This window comes from Heloderma suspectum, chromosome 1 (assembly GCF_057233095.1).
Source record: "Heloderma suspectum isolate Gila_16-S chromosome 1, 16-S_ref, whole genome shotgun sequence".
In the NCBI taxonomy this organism is placed as follows: Eukaryota; Metazoa; Chordata; class Lepidosauria; order Squamata; family Helodermatidae; genus Heloderma; species Heloderma suspectum.
Window position 1 is genome coordinate 404,467,676 of NC_139458.1, and position 26,421 is coordinate 404,494,096.

General features: G+C 43.4%; 1 protein-coding gene across 1 annotated transcript in view; it reads right to left on the minus strand.

Annotated features, from left to right (window-relative positions):
• Positions 1–26,421, minus strand: part of SYT14 (synaptotagmin 14) — a 153,002-nt gene that overhangs the window by 38,599 nt on the left and 87,982 nt on the right. The window contains exon 5 of the mRNA XM_084828890.1: positions 1,384–1,652. Coding sequence (XP_084685016.1) covers positions 1,384–1,652 — 269 coding nt within the window. The remainder of the gene's footprint in view (positions 1–1,383; positions 1,653–26,421) is intronic.

A 26,421-nucleotide genomic window follows, 5' to 3' on the forward strand; every position in this document is an offset into this window, starting at 1 on the left:
CTCTTAATTTGTACTACTATCAGTTTTGTCCCAACACACAAATGCAAGATACCCTGTTATGAGCTGTTCCTTCATTAACTGATTATCAGACCAACCTAATATTACAGGCAGAGGCAGCTCTAGGGTTGAGGGGCTGCTTGGTAAAGGGCCCTCTGCCAAGCTTAATTGGCGGCAGCATCAGTGAACAGCAGCAACAGCAACACTCTGAATCAGCACTAGGCAGATGGGAGCCACTATTCAAATTACCCACAATGCCCCAATGTAGCGTAATTCTGAGGCATTGTGGGAAAGCAAAATGGCAGCAGCAAATCACCTGGTGCTGATTCAGAGTGTTAGATTTTTTTTAGGGGTGGGGTGTGGAGGGGCAGGTGTTGGTGGTGGGCCTTGTCCAAGGAGTACTATGTGATGATGCAAAGTAAGATTAAAGGCCCTGTCGGTTCTTTCACTATGGACTGTACCAAAATGAAAATCCCACTATTTGAAGTATTTTCCAAGGTCATTGAGATGACCAAAGCGGTAAGAAAACTCCATCTTATTTGAAATAAAGCTATCATATTTACATGAATGAGACACACAAGTGTAGCAAAATCTCCCTTTAGTAGTAGTAGTAGTAGTAGTATCTGGGTTGCAAATATTAAAGATTCTAATCAAAGTCTTCCATAGAAAATGTAAAAGGATTTTAAATATAAAAGAGCCATATAATTAATTACATACTAATAAGACTGGAGTACTTTCCTTTATAAATTGTGCATTTAATTTGGGAGAAAAGGGGGAAAAGAAGAGCAGCCTGACTGTAAATGGAATATTGTGGAGAATGTTAAAGAGAGTGCATGTATATGCATAATTTTGTTTGCTGCTTTAATGCCTGATCTCATCTGATCTAGGAAGCTAAGCAGGGTCAGGCCTGGCTAGTACTTGGATGGGAGACTGCCTGGGAATCAGGCTTCCTGCACTGAGCAGGGGGTTGGACTCAATGGTCTTGTAGGCCCCTTCCAACCCTACTATTCTGTGATTCTAAGTTTGAGCTTTAGAGCTAGAACGTTTATTACACAATAGGAGAAGGGCACTGGCAGCCCAGGGGCTCTACTCGGTCCTCAGAGTCTCTTCATTTTGTCCACACCATACCTCCATATCTCAGTGACCCCACACCTTTAATATACACTACAGTGGCTTTCTCTCACGTGAGATGCAAAGGGCTCTTTACACTGCTCCTCCCCTATGTAAACACAAACAGAAGCTTTGCCAAAGGCCTCATCTTGTGTGACAGGTGGCACATGAGTGGGTTTTTAGGCACCACCTGAGACACATCTAAAGGCCAACAGAGCTGCCAAGTATCAGCCACTACGACTTGAAAAGTTTTGGTACAAGTGGAAGAGCATTTACCTCAGGGCTAAGGACAGCAGTACTATCGCTGGGTACGTCTTCTTCATATCCTTTGTTATGGAAACTTTCTATTTCATGACCGGTACTTCCTTCACTTGGGCACTTATATGAACATCTTGGACTGTTGCTACACTGAGAGAATTCACATTTGCCGTCACCGACTTCAGAGGGCGTACATGAGAGGTGTGGAGAGCCACTATCATCTTGGTATGGTGGAGGCTGCAATTCATCAAGGGGAGGTGTTTGTCTCATTCTCTGAATGCAGTTTGCTGTGAATAAATGACAGTTACCATAGGCTTTCACTCTGCTGAGTAATATGGCTGGAACAGAAGAACATGACTTGATTATTAGTAATGTGATACTTTAGATCAGGGATGCGGAATCTCTGGCCCATGGGCCAGATTTTGCCCACTAGGCTGGCCCATCAAGGCCACAGAGGCTCAGGTGAGGCGCCTCCCCTTCCAAAAGTTCCATCCCATAAAGGATAGCAGAGAGGGGAATCTTCACTGTTATCTCCAACGGTAATCAGCAATAATGGTGGGGATTCTCTTGCATGCCGCCCCCTCCCAATTGGAAGGGCATGTAGTACGCTAAGGGGACCAAATGATGTCAAGGGGCATGACACACCTCCTATATGTACTCTGACTCTGCTGCTGCCTCATGGATCCAGATACTTTTATTCTGCCCTTCTCCACTAACCTTCATTTTCCAAAATGATCCAGTTTCAAATCTAATCCCAGTTCTTTCCTTGTTACCTATCCAAATTGGTAGCACTGGGTTGAAATTTAACTTGGACCTCCTAGAGGCTTCTCATATAGGTGTGACCTTCTGTCCTTGATAAGATTCTGACTATACTGAAGGTCTAATAACTTCCTTGGCTTGATATCTTGGCATGAATAATAATCTTGATTCTGTCACTGCGTAGTATGCTTGCCTGACCACTGTGGTTGAGTTCATGACCTGGTCCTGAGTCTAATAGCCCTGTCCTATATTTGGTCCCAGTCCTGATCCTGTAAAGTCATTTAAGAACCCCAATCCTTGAGGTTATATTTCTGAAAAGCTCTAACATGGATCTTTATTTTAATTTGGCTAGTACCATATTTAAAATATTATTACATGGCTATACTATTTAGTTGATTAGCCAAAGAGATCAATCAGTTAAAAACATTTGAAATGATTAAAAATGTACCCCTAGGGAGTACTTAATAGGGAGATATTATATATATATATATATATATATACACACACACACACACACACACACACTTATAAAAACTGTAAATGGCAAGCACCATCTTTGAAGAGGCATTCTACCTTCTTTCTCTGTCACATGAGGGAATGCATCTTATAAGACGGTGTCCTCTGTGACACACAAACGCACACGCACACACATATCATCTGAAAACAAAGGAAGCATGCATTTTTTTCAAAACCAGTGTCTTATTCATACGCAAAGTTATACCGATGTAATAATTTAATTCCTTAATTAAAGCAAAAACAGTTAATCAAGTAAGATTTCCAAAATCAGATGACAGTCCTAATAAATATCGGTACAGATGGAAAAATACACAAAGAAGAAATTCGAAGAAGAAATAGTCAAGCACAACTGTATTTGGAAACAAGGATACACTCCATTTAGCCCACCCCCCAATTAACCCAAAACAGAAACAAATTAGCATTCTCATTAGCATGGATTTATACGATTAAAGTTTCAAGTCAAAATGTTCGAGGATATTAGGCCTTTCTGAACAAGATAAAATACCAAAGAAAGGTATATTCTAGGGTGGAAAAGAGGCAGAGAAGCTAATCATGCTACTAACCAATTTCAGTGGGTTGCGAACTAGGCCCTGTAGGAGAAAACAAATGGCAACTTTAATATTAACTACCACCATTATTGTTTCAGATGCAACCGCCATCTGTTTCTCTCCCCCCGTATCTCTTTTGACACCTTCAACTTTTCAGTTTCTCTTACTTTATTTTGGTCCCTAGCCTTCAATGTTAGTTCCTTGTAAAAATACAGTATTGTTGGTAAAATTATTTTGCATACCTTGCAGTTCCCACAGGTCTTCATCATCTCCCACTATCCTAGTTCTGTATTCAGTTTTGCCAAACCATGTCTACACTTTCTGTCTCATTAACATCTGGAAATTGCTGCCTCGTCTCTGTGGTTCTAAATTCCAAGCTAGAGAAAAGCTTTACCAAATCACGTTCTGCACATTACTTCTGAGCTTCTCTCGCACTCCTTGAGATATTCATAATATTGAAAAAATACATATTGTTACCAATGATCAACCCGATTCTATCTTCCTTAAAGGAGGTGTACAGCTTGATCATTTTTGCAAGTAATGCTTTGTAATCACTGTGGCTGATTTCATTCTCAGTGGTATACTCTCTCTCTCTCTCTCTCTCTCCTACCATTCCTCTATATGCAGCATTCTTCATGTTTATTTTTAATCTAACCTACGTTTCAAAAGTTTTAATCCTTCAGGGGCTTCTAGGCAAATGTTAAAACAATTTAAATAAAGCATAAAAGGAAATACATGTTTAAAAATTAAAGAAAATCCTTTATTCTGAATGATTAAATATCCGCAGTGGTTTCTGCTGTGCTACTTCAATGAGTGCAAATGGAATTTTCTTGTTTTAATATTTTCGAGCTGAGAAAAGTTCATCTCGCCAAATAACCCTACACCGCAAGGAGAGTATAGAATATAAATAATAAATATTTAATGAAGACCTGGGGCTCTTTTTTCTTTTAAAACAGAAAGATTACACGAGTGTACACAAACATTGTTATTTTACTATGAAGTGGATTGTCGCAGCCTCCCGTTACAGATGAGTCTCTGCTTGTATCACCTGCCTACCAAAATGGAAACAATACATATGAAACATAACTATGCAGCAAGAAAATAAATATACTTCATGAGGGAGGAAGACAAGTAATTTTGCGAGGGTTGTAACTTTATGAGGGTTGACAGAGGTAAACAAGTAATTTTGAGCTTCACTCATATATAAATCATTATCTTTTTCAAATTCAGAATTCCAGAAGTAAGCTGAACTAAGGTAATATGTATTAATTAAAACATAGTGTCATACTGTGAGAATTCACAGCTGCCATTTGGCTCCTCCTCTTCTGAGATGAACTCTCAGAACTTCTGCGTTTGAGAAATCCTGGAGAATGGGTGAAGTACCAGAGGACTGGAAGAGAGCAAATGTTGTCCCTATCTTCAAAAAGGGCAAAAATGAAGATCCAGGCAATTATAGACTAGCCAGTCTGACATCAATACCTAGGAAGATTGTAGCGCAGATGATGAAGTACTTGATTTGTAGGCCCCTTAGCATCAATGCAGTGATCACTGGAAGCTAGCATGGATTTGCCAAGAACAAGTCCTGCCAGACTAATCTTACTTTATTTTTCGATCAGGTAACTTCCTTACTAAATCGTGAAATGCTGTGGACATAACATATCTTGATTTCAGAAGGCATTTAACAAAGTGCCCTATGATATTCTTATTAGTAAGATAGTTAAGTGTGGGCCGGATGGCACTATTACTAGGTGGATCCACAGCTGGCTGAGGAACCATACTCAGAGTGCTCATCAATGGTTCCCCATCAAATTGGAGAGAGATATCAAGTGGGTTGCCACAGGGTTCAGTCCTGAGCCCTGTATTCTTCAACATTCTTATTAATTACTTGGAAGGAAGAGATGGGGGGAATGCTGATCAAATTTTCAGATGACACAGAATTGGGTGGGATAGCTAATACAGAAGCAAAATTCAAAATGACCTTGATAGGTTAGGAAACTGAGCAGAAAATAACAATGAAATTTAACAAAAGAAGTGCAAATTTCTTCATTTAGGAAAGAGCAATCAAATGCAGAGGTATAAGATGGGGGATACCTGGTTTGACAATAGTACGTGTGAAAAGGATTTTGGAGTTGTAGTCAATCACAAGTCTAATATGAGTCAGCAGTGTGATGTAGCCGCAAAAAAAGCAAATGCAATTTTAGGTTTCATCAACAGAAGTATAGTTTCTAAATCACAGGAAGTAATAATTTCATTCTATTATGCTCTGATGAGACCTCACCTTGAATACTGTGTCCAAGATTGAGATAAATTGGAACGAGTTAAGAGAAGGACAAGAAAGATCATCAGGGGACTAGAAACGATTGAAGGAGCTGGGTATATTTAGCCTTGAGAAGACTGAGGGTGGTTATGATAGCATTCATCAAGTACCTAAAGGGTTGTCATACAGAAGAAGGCTGCAAACTGTTCTCTATCATCCAAAATTGTAAGCAATGAAATAATGGACTAAGGAAGGCAGATTTCAGTTGAACATCAGGAAAAACTTTGTAATGGTCAAAGCAGTCAGACAATGGAACCAACTGCCTAGTGAGGTAGGTCTCAAGGAGAGACTGGACAGCCATTTGTCAGGGATGCTTTAAACTGGATTCCTGCACTCAGCAGCAGGTCAGATGTGATGGCCTCAGTGGTCCATTCCATTCCAAGAAAGATTCTGTGACTCTCTTCTACTCTCGACTGCCACTGAGCAGCAGTGACTGTGCAGTACCTTCAGGTCCCCCACTGAACATACCATCACTGCTTCATCTCTATGTTACCTAGATTCTGCTGCAAATTGGACCACCCCAGAATGACAGAACTCTCTCTCTGTAATGTACTCTAAGTACATTGCAATGTTGGTCCTTTACTGACCCACCACTCTCCAACTAGGCCCTGACACTGAGTGGTGGGTCAGTAAAGGACCAACATTGTAATGTACTTAGGTTAGGGTGCTTCCAGGCAGGGGGCTCCTAGCTCTACTAATCAGAAGGCATTGAATAGGTATTCCATCTTTTTCCCTTTCATGGATATTCAGTGGTAAGAAAAAAGATGAAAGGTGTGGTGGGAAAGCACAGGAGGGTTACAAGTTGAAGATGACATCATCTCCCCCTGCCCCCAAATTCTGTGAATGAGGCAGGGCAATGGTACTATAAAATCCTCATCGAAAAGCATCCTTAGCATCCTTTGATTCAGCATCCATTTATCGTCAAACTTGGTTGATGGCCACCTTCAGGAGGAAACATCCATCCCACAAGATTAGCTGCTGACAAAAGAATTATACGTTCAACATGTCCGAGCACCTGCTCAACCAACAAGCTGTGCAGGCGCATTGTGGAAAGGCTGACAGCAGCATGTTCCTCACCTTTGATATGGGATTGGAAGAAATACCCCACCCCACTGGAGAGATGGCAAACATTCAGAAGTGATAGTCAAGTAATTGCACACATTGCAATCTGTTTACAGAGAAATAAAGATCAATTTTTCAAAGAATTAACTGAATTTAAATGTCCCTAGCTTATGAAGCATGTTGCAGTGCTGAGAAATCCCAAGAGATTTTGAAATTCATACAATAAAGTTAGTATTATCATTCTTGTACTTAAATGTATTCTGGGCTGCCCAGATTTATGCTTCTTGTCTCAACTTATTGACATAATTTCTGTATATGATCAAAATAATCGATCATATACAGTAGACACATAGATTCAAAACATTTGTCATTATATTACCAGATAGGAGGCATCTGTTGTGTTGACTAGCTCCAGACCATAAACAGAGTGCAAACCAGAAATTGACCAACAATCATAAAATTTTCACTAATTACTCATGTGGTAGACTACAATTTACCACAACTTTTGTATATGGTAGGATGAAGCAAGAAAAGAGCCAACAGAATCAAGAGATGAAGTGAATTCTTATCTCCTCTTTTCCATTTTCCTGTCAGAAACTCATGGTCTGGGGTTGGAATCTAACTTGGGAAGCTACTCAGCAGTCACTATGATGCCTCTGGATTGACCAGGAGAGTCCAGAAGTAGATATCAAGAATCTTGAATCTTGACCTTTCTTGGTTGATAGAGCAGAATCTCCTACCTGCTGAACTCCAGGCTCTGGCTACAGCTCATATCTCCAGATCCTCACTGCAAGGACCTTGAGTTGGAGAACACACACACCACATTTGGAGTGATAACATCTCTGAAGCTGAGATCTCAGGACTTGGTCAGTACCTGAATGGAAAACTGGCTGGGAACCCTCATCTATATTACTCTGGTCTATTTGGAAGAATGGTGAGATATAACAATTAAAACAAAGAAATAAATAAATATTTACAATACCTTTCCTGAGGTTACAGTGGGCTAAACAGAAGAGGAGATCCATGCACAGTCAATAGGCCCAAGTAATAAGCATCACTTCATTCTGTGGCTTTCTTCACACGGAGCTTTTATCCTACAATTGAGATGGCTCCGTCACAGACATTTGCATGCTCTTTACATGACGCCGTGAACCTCCAAGGCATCTCCTGCACTAAATGCCCTTTGTTCCATTTTTAAATAGATCACAGATAATGAGCTACCAAATTATCCCATTGTGTTCCGCTTGAGTTCCCTCCTTGAAAAGAGGAAAAGTGGCAAGAAGAGGAGCGAGATCAGTGAAAGCTAATGGAAGACTCAGATACAGGGAGAAGGAGGGGGGAAAGGAAGCACATGTAAAGGGAGTCCATTGTGATCCTGCATTTAAAATGGAAGCAGAAAGTCCTGTTTTAAATGCAGGATTTTAGGCTGGTGTAGAGATGCTCTGTGTTCATGTGCATGACATGGAAAGTGGCCTGACTTTGCTATCCCTGAAGCTACCTGTCTTTGTTTAACATCAGAGGCTCTAATGAGGCTACACAGGGTCTCTCTTCCACTAGGGCAGTTTTTCCCCTGTCCCCTGGTGGCTGTGGTAAATACTAAAAATGAGGCTACACGGAAAAAAATGGACAAGCTGTCAAGAATTGTTTAGCACTGCAACCTAGATTTCTTTTCTTCTGATGCAGAGTCCTTGTTGCTCAAAATGTGTTGGGACAATCTCATAGTATTGTCCTGTGGAATAAAGATTTGCAACTTTTGTTTTCATTATTTTTGCTGCTTGTGAAGAATGAAGGACAACCTTTGTCTGAGGAAGTTCATGCCAATTTGACTGCATTATTATATGGATGTATGTTTGAAATGTGCCTACCTCCCATCCATGTCTATTAATCCCTACATGGCAGTCATCTCCAACCTGGTCCCCTCCAGATGTTTTGGACTACAATTCCCACTGGTCATGCTGGCCAGGGCTGATTGGTAGTCCAAAACATCTGGAGGGGACCAAGTTGGAGAAGGCTCCTGTATGGGTTTTCTTTATTTTGTTTTTGGAAGTAATGGTCACATTACACCTTTAGAATTCACTCTCAAAACAGTGGAACTGCTGTTCCAGGTCTGTTACTATCTGGTGAGTCCCATTCTGTCATTGTTTGGGCCAATTGCTTCTCACACAGAATAAGAACAATGAATCCTATACTGCTGAGCTCAAGATTTCTGGAACGAATGGCTACCTTCAGTTGTGACTGGATGAACATGGGGCTTACAGATATCAGTATAGAGGCTTACAGATATCAGTCATAACTTGATTTTCAGTATAAGTGAGTCCTACTCACAGGTCTGACTGATTTCTACATTTTCTGAGGATACCCCAGTTGTAGGACGCATATACTTGATACTTCAGTAGTAGACAACGTGTCTTGCATGCAGAAGGTCTCAGGTTCAATCTCTGGCATCTCCAGTCCAGTTTAGAAAAAAAAGCCAGGTAGCAGGTGATGTGAGACTCTTCTCTCCCTGACAGTCTAGAGAGCCAGCCCAACTAGACAACATTGGGGTAAATGGGCAAAATAGTCTGACCTGGTTAAAGGCAGCTTCCTACGATCCTCTCTAAAAGAACAAAAATTAAAGTGGTGGTGGACTGGTAACTGAAATGCTTCTGTAAAGTGTGCTGACATTTGAACATAATTGTAAAAGGGCAACTAACAGAACAGCCATTTTTGTTTTTCTGATGTCTAACTAACAGTGGAATCCTATACATGTCTACTGAGATGTAAGTCCCATTGCGTTCAATTGGGCTTACTCCCAGGTATAAGATTGCAGCTGAAATATATTGAAATTCATTTTTTAAAATCCCAATGAAAACCTAGAAACTCCTGCATTCTTAACTGTCTAAGAATGTCACAATAAGATTTTCCATCAGTTATCTGCTCTGTACTAGAGAGAAGGAGAAGAAAAAGACAGACTGACAGAATGAATGAAGAAAGAAGAAAGGATGGGAGTGGTACTTGCATTCTCTTGAAGATATGCAACTGCCTTGCTCAAACAGTGAAATCAGATTCAATTAGGCACCCTATTCTACTCTACTCCCTACAACACTTTCCCCCAACTAGTGACACTCCAGATGTTTTTGACTATGCCTGGGTTTTGACTACACCTATGCCACAACCCATAGCTTGTAGTAGGGGTTGTAGGGTGGGTGAGAAGCCAACCCCACCGCGCACTGCGCAGGGTTGAGACGACATGGCAACCTGTGCGGCGTCATGGCTAATTATGCAAATGGTGGTCGTGTGTGGCGTGCAGCACATGCAGGGGTGGGGGAAGAAGCTACGGAGGCTTCCTTTCCCCCCATGATAGTCTGAAACCTGCCTATAACTCCCACCAGCCCCAGCCAGAATGGCCAATGGTCAGGGATGATGGGAGTTGTCATTCAAAAATCTGGAGGACCCAGATTAGGGAGGGCTGACCCACAACCTCTATGCTTCAACTGTTTATCTGTCTATCTATCTATCTATGAATAATAAACATTAAAAACTTAGGGACAAACCACATGTTATGAGTTCCAAGATTCTTTTCTCTTCTTCTTTTGAAGAAATGGGGGGGTCAGCTATTTTGGGGGAGGGGTGGAATGGGAGCCAAAGGGGGAGTTACCAGTACCATCACTACTCCTGGTGGCTTTGTTGTGGCTATCATCTTGTTTTCTCAGAATCCCTCATTGGAATTACACGTCACCATGTAGTGCCATACCGAAGAGGCTTCTGGGAAAACAATATGGTGGCCTGGCCACCTTTTGTCCCCCCACCTCCCCAGCAAAGAAGCCTTTTTGGAATGACATTTTGTGATGACTAGGGGTGCACGAAAGTCACTTACCTGGTCTCTCAGCTTGCTTCGCGGTGGGGGGGAGGTGCTTCGCTGCTCCCCCCGAAGTTCAGGCCGGGGGAGGGAGGCTTCCCTCCTCGCCCGGCCAAAATTCAGGCCGGGGGGGAGGCGCCTCGCCTCGCCCGGCCGCGAAATAAAAAGTAGGGATGGCGGAGAATTTCTCCCCGAAACTTCGGGGGGCCGAGCGCCAACGTGTTCGGCCCCCCGAACAAGTTTCAGGGAGAAATTCTCCACACACACCCGCCCCCCGCACCCGCCCTGGGATGGCACTTACCTTTCCCGAATGTCCCTCCCGGCGGCAGGTCCCAGCGGCGGTTCGTCAGGTCTTCGTCAGGGGCGGGGGCGGCAGCCGATCTTTCGACCGGCTGCCGCTGCCGCCATTCCAATAAAACTAAAAAAACAACAATGCCCCCGTGATAGGCTACGTGACGATTAACGTAGCCTATCACGGCTAGATCTGCAAAGTCAGCCGTGATAGGCTACGTAAATAGTCACGTAGCCTATCACGGGTGACTTTAAAAAAAAAAAGTGCGTACGGCTAATGGCGGCCCCCATAGGGAGCCGCCATTCCCATTCCTTATTTGGTCGCTGTAGTCTAGGTAAAGATTATGTAGACTACGGCGAAAATAAGGGCAACGCTATTTGCGTTGCCCTTATTTTCGCCGTAGTCTACGTAAAGATTTACGTAGACTACAGCAACCAAATAAGGAACGCGAATGGCGGCTCCCTATGGGGGCCGCCATTTGCGTACGCGCTTTTTTTTTTTTAAAGTCACCCGTGATAGGCTACGAGACGATTTACGTAGCCTATCATGGCTGACTTTGCAGATCTAGCCGTGATAGGCTACGTTAATCGTCACATAGCCTATCACGGGGGCGTTTTTTGTTTTTTTTTTAACTTTTCTTGGAATGGCGGCAGCGGCAGCCGGTCGAAAGACCGGCTGCCGCCCCTGCCCCTGTCGAAGCCCTGCCGAACCGCCGCTGCGACCCGCCACCGGGAGCGACATTCGGGAAAGGTAAGTCCCATCCCGGGGGGGGCGGGGGGCAGGGGGGGCGGGGAATTTCTCCCCGAAACTACTTCGGGGGGCCGAATACGTTGGCACTCGGCCCCCCGAAGTTTCGGAGAGAAATTCTCCCCCATCCCTAGGATGACACAGCATTGTTCTAATGAAGCTTCCTGGGGAAGATATGGCAGCCACTAAAATCATGCCACTGTCAGCATCATGAAACAGGTGGTAGTGAAACAAGATATGTCCCTGGGTGGTTTTGGCTCCCCTTTCACCTGCCCGTGCTCCCCCGAGATTTTGAGTGAAAAGTTCAAAACTTCACAGAACTTTCAGTTCAGCCTTTTTAAAAACGAAAGTAGCCTGGGCAGGCTGTCAGTCTAAGTGGACACAAACTTAATCTTTCCCCCAATCCTTCTAGAGGGTTTTCAGCACAGAATCACTCTATCCAAACTGCTTTTTCACCTGCAGGAAAAACATTACAGGGTTAAGAAGCCTCGCCCCACCTACCCTTCCTCATAAAATTGTATATTTGTTAATATAAACACTGAATCTTAAAAGAAGTGGGTAGTACAGCTGATATGAGCTGAAATGACTTGAACTTCATCCCCTGTTCGTTTTGCTGTCCAAAACTGCCTCCCATTTTCAGTAATAATTTTCTGCACTCAATGTGAAAATGTTTACATACTTTTGATTTTTTTTCCCCCTGCATCATTTTCCTTCCTCACCATTTGGCGGCCTACATAATGTTGTCTATGACATCATGATGCTACGTTGGATGTGATGATGTCATTGATGTTCATAAACAAAATCATGTGGGCAGTGGAGGCTGGTGGGTCCCATTTCGGCAGGGCTGTAATTCCATCCTGGGTTTTAGTCAGAACCAGCCAGAACTCTAAAGGAGCTATCCAAGGTGCTGAACTCTATCCCCCCAAATATGTTTGGCACCTTGGATAGCTCCTTTAGAGTTCTGGCTGGTTCTGACTGAAACCCAGCATTGAATCGCAGCCCCACTGAAATTGGAGCCACCAGCCTCCACTGCATGTGGGTCTCCACAACCAATGGAACTAAATAGTAGTAAGGGCAAATGGAAACCAAGCACAGTTCGAGCAATGGAGGAAGAGCCACCAAGACGTCATGTTTCTATATACCCTACCCTCATCACACAAACTAGCATGAAGAGCACCAAGAAGTTGCTCTTGATTACTGTATCGCTCACGAAAGAACATAGGCGAAGCGGCACTATTTAAGGTGTGCTGCAGGTATGATACTTTCCCTCTGTTGTTTACTCCAGCAGTTCTTGGGAAGTCATATGTGGGCAGTCTGGCAAGTACTACAATAATGGAATGTTGGGAAGGAGAAGGATGGACAGGTGAGAGAGTTAGGGGGTGGCTGGCAGGAGGGAGGGGAATTTATTTATTTATTTATTTGAAATATTTCTTGGCCGCCTTTCAGGGCAGAAGCCCTCCCAAGGCAGCTTACAACAATAAAATACATAACAAGAATTCAAATATTAAAAGTGACAAAAATATAAAAACAACAATGAATGCCAACAATAAAACCAACAACAGTGTTAAAGGCAAGGGAGGTGAGTTGGCCAGTAGGACTGGGAAGAACTTGTTTTGGGGAGGACTGCGGACAGTGAAGAACTGGATGTGGGGAGAATGACGTGGGACAGAAAGGCCGTGAGAAGCAGGTAGATTGGGGGGCCTGCAGCTAAAGAACGAGGCAGAGAAAGACACAGATCATTATCTGTCTTAAAGGATAAGATATAGATCTGCAATGACAGGGAAAGCCAGAAAGTGAACTGTCACAATAGTTAAAGGGTTATTAGAGGTTACAGGGATATTAAAGTATTTTTAGCTTTGTGGTTAATGTTTGTAACAATGATAATTCCCTTAACGTTGATAAATATTGCTAACGTTCACCAGTGTCTGCTGGAATTTGTCCAATACCTATCTCAGATTAATCTATAAAGCACCATCACATCATGAAACAGTAACACCAAAAGTCACTGGCAAACCGTGCTTGCTGGTCAGGAAGGTCAAAGGATACATGGACACAAGTCACAATAGACAAGAGAAAAGCATACCCAAATGAATACCAGAAAATATGGCATCGTTCCTTCCGGATGAAAAGATCATCAGTATACCATATGACAGTGGAGAGGGCAGGGGTGTTGCTAGATACTTAAAAGATCTGGAGCTGTGGCACATAGACACAGAATTGCACATGACAGTGTATATGCATATATGGAAATTCTGAAATAATTACTAGAACGTACATTTTACAGAAGGCAAGCCAATTAATGTCCCATCCAAGTAACCGCAAACATTGTTTTCAATATATTTACACCCTACTCCCAGCACAGCCAAATCAGTTCAATTAATTTACCCAAGATTCCTGATTAATTTCCCACCCAGATGATCCAGATCTTGCTCCAAAATCAACTTTTCTTCCATTACCCCCATCCATTAATCATCACATCCTTACTCCTGTAAATTCAGTTCAGTTCAAAGGAAAAAGGGCTGCCCCAGCATAGGTTAGTGCACAGCAGAGCACAGCAATTCACTTTGGCTGTCCACTTGCCTTTGCCTAAGGGTTTAAAAAAAGAAAAAGAGGTTCCTCCCTCACACATCCAGTGGTATAGTGATACATTCTGAATTGCAGGGGCTCATCATGAAAGTCCCCATTGCCAGGCTTCCAAGAAGAGTAAAAAAATTCAGGCAGCTGCATTGTTCACATCAATAAACCAGTCAAAGCAGTTAAGGGACGGTATCCAATACTGCTGCTGAACCTCCACTGGTTCTCTTGCAAAAGCTTGTGCAACAGGAACTAGCATTTCCAAAAATAACCATGGAAATGAGCACCAACGCTCATTTCTGGAAAGGAGCAGGTCAGCGGAGCTGCATTCTATTTATTTGTTCGTTTGTTTGTTTATTCATTTATTTATTAAATTTCTTAATCACCCATCTGGCCGGTCACCCAGCCACTCTGGGCGATGTACAATAATACTACAGTTTAAAACAATAAAATTCCACATTAAAACACCGTATTTCTAAAAATACCCTAACCCACCCCAAATGCCTGCCTGAACAACCACGATTTTAATGCACGACGGAAGCTCATTAAAGAGGGGGCATGGCGGAGTTCTCTAGGGAGGGAGTTCCACAGAGTGGGGGCCACCACAGAGAAGGCCCTCTCCCTCGTCCTCACCAGCCTAGCTGTCCTGGCTGATGGGACAGAGAGAAGGCCATCTGAGGCTGATCTTGTTGAGCGGCCTGTCTGGTGTTGCTGGAGGCGCTCCTTGAGATAGGCTGGGCCGGAACCATATAGGGTTTTAAAGGTCAAAACCAACACCTTGAATTTGGCCCGGAAAAAACTGGTAACCAGTGCAACTCCTTCAGCACTGGAGTGATGTGATCATGCTGGCGGCTGCCTTTAATCAAGCGAGCCGCCGCAATTCTGCACCAGCTGCAGCTTCCCAACTGTCTTCAAGGGTAACCCCACGGAGAGCACATTACAGTAGTCTAGACGAGAGGAGACCAAGGCATGTACTACCAATGGGAGCAGATGGTCGGGAAGGTAGGGGCGCAGCCACCATATCAGATGGAGTTGGTACAGCATTGTCTGCCTCACAGCTGACACCTGAGCCTCCATGGACAGCTGGGAGTCTAAAATGACCCCCAGGCTGCGGACCTGGTCTTTCAAGGGTAGCCGTACCCCATTCAACACCAGGTCGACATCCCTCAACCTCCTCTTGACTCCCACCAAAAGTGCCTCAGTCTTGTCAGGGTTCAGCTTCAGCTTATCCCTCCCTATCCAGCCACTCACCATCTCAAGGCATTTGGACAGGGATTCTACTGCCAACCTTGGTGAAGATTTGAACAAGAGGTAGAGCTGCGTGTCATCCGCATATTGATGACACTGCACCCCAAACCTCCTGATGATAGCCCCCAGCAGCTTCACATAGATGTTAAGTAGCATCAGGGAGAGGATGGAACCCCGTGGCACCCCATAAGTGAGCAGCCATGGGTCTGAAACCTCCTCTCCCAGTGCTACTTCTCTGGTACCTGCCAGAGAGTAATACGGTGTCTCCAATGCCCAATCCCTTTAGGAGGTCCAGGAGGATTGGTCAACGGTATCAAAAGCCACTGAGAGGTTGAGAAGAACAAGGAAGGAGCATTCACCCCATCCAAAGCCCTCCTCATATCATCACCAAGGCAACCAAGGCCGTTTCGGTCCCATGCCCAGGCCTGAAGCCCAACTGAAATGGATCTAGATAATTGGATTCTTCCAAGTGTGCCTTCAACTGCATCGCCACCACCTGCTCAATCACCTTGCCCAAAAATGGCTGATTCGAGACTGGGCGAAAGTTGTTCAGGACCTGGGGACCCAAGGAGGGCTTTTTTAAGAGCGGTCTTATCACTGCCTCCTTGAGAGCTGATGGCATCACTCCCTCCTCAAGGGAGGCATTCACCACCACCCTGATCCCCTCACCCAGCCTCTCTCTGCAGCTCATAATGAACCATACGTTCCGCTGACCTAATCTATTCTGGAAACAAGCGTTGCCACTTCTTTCCAGATGTTTCTGAAACCACAATTTGTCATTGCACTAGTGGTCAGTTTGCTAGTAGTCAGGCAGTAGCCTATATTGCCTGACAGCTAGCAGAATCAATCACTAGCGGTCCTTCATCTCCACCAGAAGCAGGGCTTTTGTAAAGGTAATGGGTCTTAATTGCCCATTCAAGACCAAACCACCCTAAAATACTATGCATTACAACAGGGAATAATATATTCTTGCTGGGAAAATCCATTTCTCCTTCACTTAATAACTGGGTTTCCATGACACGACAACCCATCATGGGTTGTTGTGTGAAACAAGCCACGATGGGTTGTCATGTCATCCGAACATAGACTGCTTCCTGCATGGTGGCTTTTTACCCAACAAGCCACCCTGATAACACACGGCTTGTTCTTGGGGTTGTTTTACCCACAATGGGTTGACATGTCATCCAAACCCGGCAGAGCCAACCCACTGTGGGTTGCAGTGATTGGGCAGTGAGCTGCTCAGCAAGAGTAGACAAAATCCCTGCCATCTCACCCATGCTACAGTGGCAGCCCTTCCACCGATACCCAAACAGCACTTTAGAGCAGATGTCACCCACTTGCCAACCCCTTAAAAAAAAAAATGCACCCTGACATTTGTGCAAATGGGGCCAAACTAGTTCCTTTAAAAAAAAAATTTCATCCCCAGGAATTTGTACAAATGTCTTTTTTCTTCTTTTTTAGTCAGCTTTTTCACAGTCGCGCAAATACTCACTCACAGCTGTCAAAAATATATATAGCCTTTACTTGTCATTTGCCTTGTATGTCTCAGCTGTCAAAGGGAACAAACTGTAGTATGAAACATATAAGGTAATTGATAAGAGGCGACGGCATATAGGCTGATTTGACAGCCATTGATAGTGATAGGTGGGGAAAAGGAGTCAAGATTGCCCACTTAGGAAGGTGATTCCCTAGGGTATAAAGTGTTGATCTGACACTTATTTATTTAAAACTTTTGTATCCCGCCCTATATCATTAAAATCTCAGGGTGGTGTACAGAAAAAATCAATTTAAACAGTATAAAACAATAAATAATTTAAACACCTAAAAACATATTAAACCATTAAACAAGCGAATACCAATTAAAATCTAAAACAATAAAACAGTTAAAACAGTGTGCTACTTTAAGGAATACATTTAGCCCTCAAAAGCTTTGGTAAAAAGCCATGTTTTTACTTGGCGCCGAAATGAAACCAATGGCTGCGCCAATCGGGTCTCCAAGGGGAGGGCTGTCCACAACCAGGGTGCCACAGTAGAGAAGGCCCTCTCTCACATCCCACCAAAGTGTATGTCTCACACTTGGGGGTGACCTGCTTCCATTCCACACTTCCCTGAGTCTCCAGCAAGTCCTTTTAAGGGAGATCTACGCTCCCCCCTCCCCTTTTGCGGCTCCTATTCACAGTAACCAGAGGCGCAAAAATGGGGCAGGAGTGTAGATCTCCCTTAAAAGGACTAGCTAGAGACTCGAGGAAGTGTGGAATGGAGGCAGAGCATGCCCAAATGTCAGTTCAACACATAAAACCCTGGGGATCAACTTGCTAAGGGGGCAACGTGGTCCCCTTTTCCTGACCTGTCAACTGTCAAAGGCTGTCAAATTAGCCTATATGCAGCCCTATCATGTCAGTGTTTCATACTGCAGTTCCTTCCCTTTGACAGCTAACATGTACAAGGCAATAGGCAAGGCAAGGCTTTTTTTTTTTTTTTTTTTGACAACCTCAAGTACACACTTGTGCAACTGCAAAAAACTGACATCATCATCATCATCAATAATAACTGTCAAGGTGGAAACTGAGCCAATAGAACCTCAGAGCAGTTCTGATTCTGAGGAGGATCAGCAATCCGTGGGAGAGGAGCCAGCTCATCCCTCACAGGCACAGCAGCTGGCAGAGATTCCTCCTGTCGGCATTCCTGAGATAGATAGTGATCCGAGCAGTGAGAAAGTGCGGGAGGGGGGCTTGCTAGATGCTCGTCGCAGACGCAGGGAGCGACGAGCGATGGAGGGCACGGAAAGAAGGTATAGCACCCGTTTGGCGTGCAAGCAACAGCCGCCTCCCGTGGACCAAAGGGAAAGAGGGAGGATCTCTCCCTAGCCCATAAGTTCAGGGTCTTCAAGTGACTCTCCTTCAAACGGGGATCAACTGCCTACTCCGAGCATAGGCTACTCTGCTGTTCCTTGCTTAGTTGCTGGTGATTAGCATCTGAAAGAGTCATTAAGCTGTAAAAGGATTAAAGCCTTGAAAAGAATCCTTTCGTCTGTGTCTTGAGCTGGCTATTGGAGTCTACTGAAAGAGGCCGCTAGGGCGTTCCTGACAATAACGAAGACGTGCACATTTCTGAGGCCAAGAAGTTTTTTAAAATTATATTCTGGCCCCATTTGTGCAAATATTACCTCCCCCGCAAAAAGGCTGGGGAACAAAAAAGGGGCCGTGGGGATGAGACAGGCAGACAAGATGGGTTCTGCTGCAAAGTCCCCTGGGAGACGTGCTGGCTTGAGGACAGAGGGGGAAGGAGGAGGGGGAGAAGAACTCACGGTAAGCCTGATTGTCCGTCAGATGCACCATGGGTTGTCCCATGAACAACACACACTGCGTAGCTTGTTCACCAGGGTGGGTTGTTGTGTAATGTGAACTTACCCACTCTGAGGATTGCAGGTAAGTTCATAGGGAACAGGGAAATCTGAGGGCAAAGGCAGATGTCTTCAGCATTCCTGCTAATCAGAACGTGCCAGTGCTTTGCCCTGCCTCCAATACACCACTGCGCACAGCTGATAAACAGTGCTAGTGACTCCCTCCATTACCGCAGCAGCTGCTGGCATATCCGGGACCAGGCCCCAAAGATCCAGGGCTCTGCCTCTCTCCCAGTCTCCTGTAACAATACACCTGTGGCAGGTGCAAGAACTGAAAAAAGCAGCCCATCCTCAGGTCCTGGTTTGCACGTCCCAGTCAATAATGTTACAATGAAAGTTTAAGAAAACATATTTTAAAAGAATCCTGATGTATTTACTATTTATAGTTATCAGTTCATACGGTAAACATTTTCATGGGTATAAAATGAAACATTTTAGGTACCTAATTTGAAATTACTGTTTTATACAGCTTGTTAAACAACTCATTTGAAGGTGGCAGATAAGTAGCTAATTACAAACAAATCTGACAGCTACAGCTGCAAAATGTTTGTATGATAATTCCAAAACTGAAAATACTTTATTGCAGATCCATTCAGAAGCTAAATTGTACACACACACATTCACACCATTAAAACAATCAAGCGTTTTCTTATAGTGCTACAAACAAAAGACCACTTTGATCTTCTACCTGAGTAAATCATTGTATGTTGGGACCATTTACACAATAAAAAGAAAAGAACAAATCAATAAATTCTTGCCCTCAGTGCCTGCACAGAAGTATTAATCCCTCCTGATAAATGAAAAAAGCATGTTTCTACAGCTAATCCTATAAAATAAACCATTTACTAATTTGGCACCACATTCAAGGTGCAAATTATTTACTACTTAAAAATCATTAAAAAAAATATGGGAGATGATCCTTTCCCAAGTGTGGGTACAGTGTCCACAATGGGGAATGGGAGTTTTGTATGTGCCTCCCATATCTCCATCCTGCTCACTACACGCAAGATGCTCAAGCCCCAGTAAGGGAAAGCTGGATAGGGCCATGGGAGGCACGAGGCCATCATGACCCAGTGCAAACCCCACCTATTAACTTAGGCAGACATCCTAAACATACATCCTATGTATGTTTAGACAGAAAAATGCCCTGTAATTCTCAGCATTCCCCAGCTATTCATGCTGGCTGGGGAATGCTGGGAGTTGTAGGACTTCTTTCTGTCTAAACATGCATAGGATTGTGCCCTTAATTAAGTAAATATGTGGGGCTTGCACTGGGTCATGATGCCTTATCAAAGGTCTTCTGTAGGTTCTGCCCACTAACCTCTACCTAAAAGAAATCACAGCCACAGTAAGAAATTTTGGGATCACAGCCGCAGTAAGCAACCTGGGCCTGGGCTCATGTGACACCAATACTGTGCCAGTGCATTTCCAAGCCCAATTGGTAGTGCTGGTTTTAAGCTTTAACACCAATAACAGTTTGAGGCCAAGTTACCTGAAGGATTGCTAGCACCCTGGCCATATTCTGAGGTCATCAACATAGGCCCTTCTCACTTGCTCACTGCCAAGGGCAGTTAGGTTGGTGAATACAAGGAAGAAGTCCTTTTTGATAGTGGTCCCGCGTCTGTGGAATGAGCTTCTATTGGGGGTTCATCAGGCCCCTTCTTTTCAGGCCTTCAGGAAAACTCTGAAAACCAACTTGTTTTCATTGGCCTTTGTTGATTGTATTTTTGGCCTGTTGGTTTTATTGGTAATTGTTGTTTTTATGGATGGTTATAGTCTTGTATTGGTTTGATTACATACACCACCTAGAGAGAGTTCCATTCTTAAAGGTGGCCTAGAAATCACCTTAACCAAAGAAATAATCAGTTTGTTTCGATTTTTCATAATATGTATCCCCCTATAACAGTTGTTCTTTAAAAAAAAATTTGATGTGGCTATTTTAAACCAATTTCATATCAAGATTGGCTTGGTTTATTTGTGTACTGAATAGAAGTTGCAGCATTATCAAATATTTTAACATTTAGTGCGCAATCCTATGGCATCTGGACAGTGTCACAGGGGCCACAGGATGCAGTGGATCTCCTCCTCCAAGGCTGCTGACAAAGCTCTGACCTCAGAGGAGGAGATCCAGCTGCAGATATCCACACCTACCTTCCCCTACTGACCTCAGAAACCTCCATGGCGACTCCCTCTCTCGAGGTAGGAACTCTGATACGAACAGTGAACGAGAGAAATTCTCTGTGAGGCTACCACAATGGCGGTCAAAGGAAAACTGAGGGAATAGACTGGAACCTGCTAGGGACATGCACACTGGAATTGGGGGAGGGTTCCTGCCAAAATTTCCTCACCTATAGAAGTTTCTGAATCAAGGCTCTGCACAGGTGCAGGGCCCATATGTGTGATGCACAGAGACCACAAAGAAGAACTGCTCGATTCAATGGTCTCTCAGCCGCTGCCTCTGGCACAGAAAGGGAGTCAGATGGGCTCTCAAGTCTGTCTAATGAAAAACCCTTTATGGGAGGATGGATGGGCAAAAACTGCCTTCATTGTTCCTTCTGCCCTGCTGGCAAAGTGCCCAACAGAGCATTGGAAAGATGGGTGTCTCAGACATCAGAGCGCTCCGTCATTTGGCCTCAGAGCCCACACTGGAGGTATTCAAGATGAAACTGGACAGCCATCTGTCAGGGATACTTTGACTTGGATTCCTGCATTGAGCAGAGGGTTGGACTCGATGGTCTTATAGGCCCCTTCCAACTCTACTATTCTATGATTCACTAGAAACACACATTTATGTATGTATGTATGTATGTATGTATTTACTTACTTACTTACTTACTTACTTATTTCTGTACCATCCAATAGCTGAAGCTCTCTGGGCCGTTCACAAAATTGTGGACCAATTGTGGTCCCATAATATACAACCCCAAACTAAAACAAAGCTTATGCTTGCAAAACATGCACTTTCATCAGCTGCCTGCATTTCAGTTAAACACATACACACACACACACACAGAGTTTTCCTGTACAAATTTGAAAAACCAGTAACCAAGCATAGCTTTCAGAAACATATACAAATAATTGCATTATCATTTTGGCCACTCAACAATTCTTGAATGATGAAGTACACGGTTTAACCATATCCAATAGTGTGGTTTACTTACTCAAAGTAAGAAATGTGTATTGTAACATAGGCTTGGGTAATGTTAGAATTTTGATAGGCGATCACAGCTGCACCAGAATTAGTTTCTATAGCAACCAAGAAGAAATAATGTGGTGAATTGCATTGTAATACACAAAGATGGGTTCCTTGCAAACAGGATTATTTTGATAAAAATTTAGCCGTATTTTAAAATTAAAATACTTTCTCTATATTATCACTCTTCTGCTTTTCAGATCTAGATATGTTGCTTGTTCAACTGCACCCTCCATGTCCATTCAAATATTACATTGCAATTTCTTTTCCCGCAAATTAATTTGAGACATGCCCATTAAAACAACAACAAAAGATTTCTAATCTAATCTGAGCTGCCGTTTTCAGCCATATCTGTCACATCATTCCTTCTTCCTTTAAAAAGGCATATATTAAACATATCTTTGAGTAATCCATTACACAATGCAACATATTGGCAATGCTTTGCAATACAAAGTCGTCATAAGAAACTGCATGATGGGTTTGGGAATTAATACTGAAAGGCACTTCCAAAACCTTCGGACATATGAGATTTATAGCAGGTTTTATGAGTGTATATGATAAAATGGCCTGAATATGATTAAACAAGTCTGTTAGTATTCAAGGATTCTGTGTACTTTTTAGGATAGCAAGATTTTTTAAAATTGCTTTAAGCATATCTTTAAAATCTCAGATGTTAATGATTTCTAGCAGTAAGATAAACTGCTACGTCTTCTTGTTTTAAGCTATTTATGGCAATTAATTACAAGCATATGCCTGAGCCTTTTGTGCGTTTTGCCCTTATAATGCGACCCATTACTATGGCTCACTCTATCCCCCTGAGTTCCAAAGTATCTTTGGAGTTGCCATGGATACCAGTGACATGCTTTCTCCCACAACTGCTTTGTGTGTCTTATCAAACGCCAGAAAACTGACACAGTAGGAATCTGAGCCATCTATATAGGATGAATTTCTAATCTCTTGGTATCACTCCTTAAGTTTTTTTCCTTCCCCCTCAGAAACAAGCCACAAAATGTATACTTGAGTTCTAAACAAAATGTATCAGCAGACATTTTTTGAGGTAAAATGTGTTGCATATTGAGACCAACTGACACACCCACCCAAAAGTGTCCAATCAATCAGAGATTCAGGTTTTTAGTTCCCAGTGCTTTTGCTTTATGCTGTGGTATGTGCATTTCAGAAATAACACTGACGTTCTCAGGTAAAATACAATTGTCACTCAGTTTTAGCAATCATCTCAAATATAGCATTATAAACCAGCCTTTACCAACCTGTTGCCCTCCAGATGTTGTGGACTTCAATTTCCATTAGCCCCAGCCAGCATGGCCAATGGACAGGAATGCTGGGAGTTGTAGTCCAAAACATCTAGAGGGTACCAGGTTGGGGAAGGCTGTTAAGCTATTCTTATTATTGAGGATGAGGAATATACAGAAAATTTCCCAAATTATTCAGTGGAACAAATTCAGGGATTATTTTATTTCATTTATATCTGGGCTTTTTTCCTTGAAAGCCAAGGCAACATACATAGGGTTCCTGGTTGTTTTCCCATCCAGACACTGACCAGACCCAGACTTGATTAGTTTCAGCAAGGTTGCCGTACCATGTGCCTTCTGACCATGCCCTGGGAGCAAAGTATTTTAAATTATTTGCATCCTGGCCTTTCTCCTAAAAGCTGAGGCTGGCATATATTGAATTATGCAATTTTATCCTCACAGAAAGTCTGGGTCAGTTAGGCTGAGAGATGACTGGCCCAAGGTCACACAGTGAGCTGAGTAGGGACTTAGTTCTTGGCCCAAGTCCCACTCTCTCAGGGCCAGCCCTGCCATTAGGCAGAGAGAAGCAAGTCACCTCAGGTGGCAGATGCTGGGAGGTGGCAGCGAGTTGTGTTGGAGGAGAAATCTGTGTGCCAGGAGGTCTACTCTGCACCCCCTAAGTTAGTTAACTTGATGTCCCCAGGTGCAGTGAAGGATGCTGTCCCAACATCAGTGTTGATGAGATTCATCTGCCAGTCCAGTTGGCTTTTGTATGTGGAATGGGAGGGGGCACCATCTTGTTCTGTGCCTCAGGCAGCAAAATGTCTTGGGCTGGCCATGAGCTCTCTATGCAAGTCCTGTCCTCTTACATTAACTTGCAACCCAATCCTAAAAACAGTAACTAACTACATGCCCTCATCCTAAATATATATAATTGAGATGTCAGATCTCATCTAGCTTATTATGGTAAATTATGATACAAACATCATTTGGTTTAACAAGTGTGATGTGCAATAAAATGTTGCAGTGGATCCTAACCCCCTCACAGGAGTGCTCCTGTTCAGTATTCATCAGCTAGCCAACCAGCCAGGCTCTCTTCTGGGACACTAGATGCTGAAAGGGTCTCAAGTGGGCCAATTCTCTCTCTCTCTCTCTCTCTCTCTCTCTCGCACGCACACACACACACACACACACACACACACTTTTTTTCCCAACTGACACTCAATGTTCTGTGGCTCCTGGAGGCTACTCAGTCCTCATTGGGCTATTTTTTTAAAAAAAGTACTTTTGCATACCTTGTGGTTTACCTGAGCATGCCAAGACTGCCCTCTTGATTCTCAGCAGCCCTGTTTTGATTCCAATCCTGTTGGCACTCAACCACCTGAGTTTGCTATTTGAGGGAACAAGTGGGACATGCAACACAATGTTGTAGTGTATCTTCATCTTCTAGCAGAAGTGCTTCTCTTCAGGATTCTCGCCAGCCAGTCATGCCTGCTCCCAGCTATTAGTTATAAGGATTCAAAAAGGGCATTCTAGTTCTCCTCCCCAAGGTTTTCCATTTTTCTGTTCTGACATTAATTAACATGCTCAGTCCTAACTCCTTGGGTTACTGGAGTTGGGGGGGGGGGGCAGGGGTTTGCTCATCTCCATAAGTGTATTTTTCTAAAATAGATTTTTATATTCCCTGAAGCATACTGATGCCCTTGTTTCACAGTAGCCCTCTCTGCACTCACTATCTCAGGTTGCTATTTATTACAGTGAGTGATGATATGCAAGCTAAGAAGTCTGCAAAACTAGTTATACAATTCTAATAGATGACATAGCATTTTGTGTTTTTTTATTGCTGTTGCCTTTATCTGTTCTGCAATCATCATATTAATTTCTGTAAATCCAAACTCTCAAATAACAAAATCTAGGTTCAGTACAAAAGACGAGTTTGACACATCAATACACTGGTGATAGACAAGTCTCAATTAATCTAACTCATATACAATCAGTACCAGAAAAATATATATAGTTAGATTTCCAGTACATGCCAAACTCATCTTTGAAGTCTGGCCTACTAATCCAAATTAATTACACACACACAGTGTATAATTAATATACAGCTCAACTGTACACCTTGACTCAGAAGTAAGCCCCACTGTGTATAGGACTTCATCCTAAACTATTTGTGACAGACTTCCAGAAAATGAATAAGGGTGCACCCCCTTATACTGTGGGGATAGTCAGCTGCCTCCAAACTCAGAGGTGACCGACTATCCAGTACAGGATGGGAGGAGCGCAGAGGGGATAAGAACATAAGAAGAGCCATACAGGGTCAGACCAAGGGTCCATCTAGTCCAGCATTCTGTTCACACAGTGGCCAACCAGCTGTTGACCAGGAACCCACAAGCAGGGCATGAGCGCAACAGCACCCTCCAGCTACACCAGGCAGGCCGCTTAACAAGATCAGCCTCGGATGGCCTTCTCTCTGTCCCACCAGCCAGGACAGCTAGACTGGTGGGGACGAGGGAGAGGGCCTTCTCTGTGGTGGCCCCCACTCTGTGGAACTCCCTCCCTAGGGAACTCTGTCATGCCCCCTCTTTAATGAGCTTCCGTCGTGCATTAAAAACGTGGTTGTTCAGGCAGGCATTTGGGGTGGGTTAGGGTATTTTTTTAAAAAAAAAATTATGGTAAAATTTTATTGTTTTAAATTGTTTATGGTGGGTTGTACATCGCCCAGAGTGGCTGGGTGACCAGTCAGATGGGCGATTAATAAATTTAATAAATAAATAAATAAATAAATAAGCACCCTCCCACCCATGTTCCCCAGCAACTGGTGTACATAGGCTCACTGTCTCTGGTACTGGAGGTAGCACATAGCCATCAAGACTAGTAGCCACTGATAGCCTTTTCCTCCAGAAATTTGTCCAACCCCCTTTTAAAGCCATCCAAATTGGTGGCCATCACTATATCCTGAGGTAGCAAGTTCTACAGTTTAACTATGCGCTGTGTGAAGAAGGACTTCCTTTTATCTGTCCTGATTCTCCCACCAATCAGCTTGATAGGATGACCCTGGGTTCTAGCATTTTGAGAGAGGGAGAAAAATGTCTCCCTATCCACATTCTCCACACCATGCATAATTTTGTAGACCTCTATCATCTCTCCCCTTACCCTCCTTTTTCCCAAGCTAAACAATCCCAGCTGTTGTAACCTTCTCTCATAGGGGAGTTGCTCCAGCCCCTTGATCATTTTAATTGCCCTTTTCTGCACTTTTTCTAGCTCTACAATATCTTTTTTTAGGTGTGGTGACCAGAACTGCACACA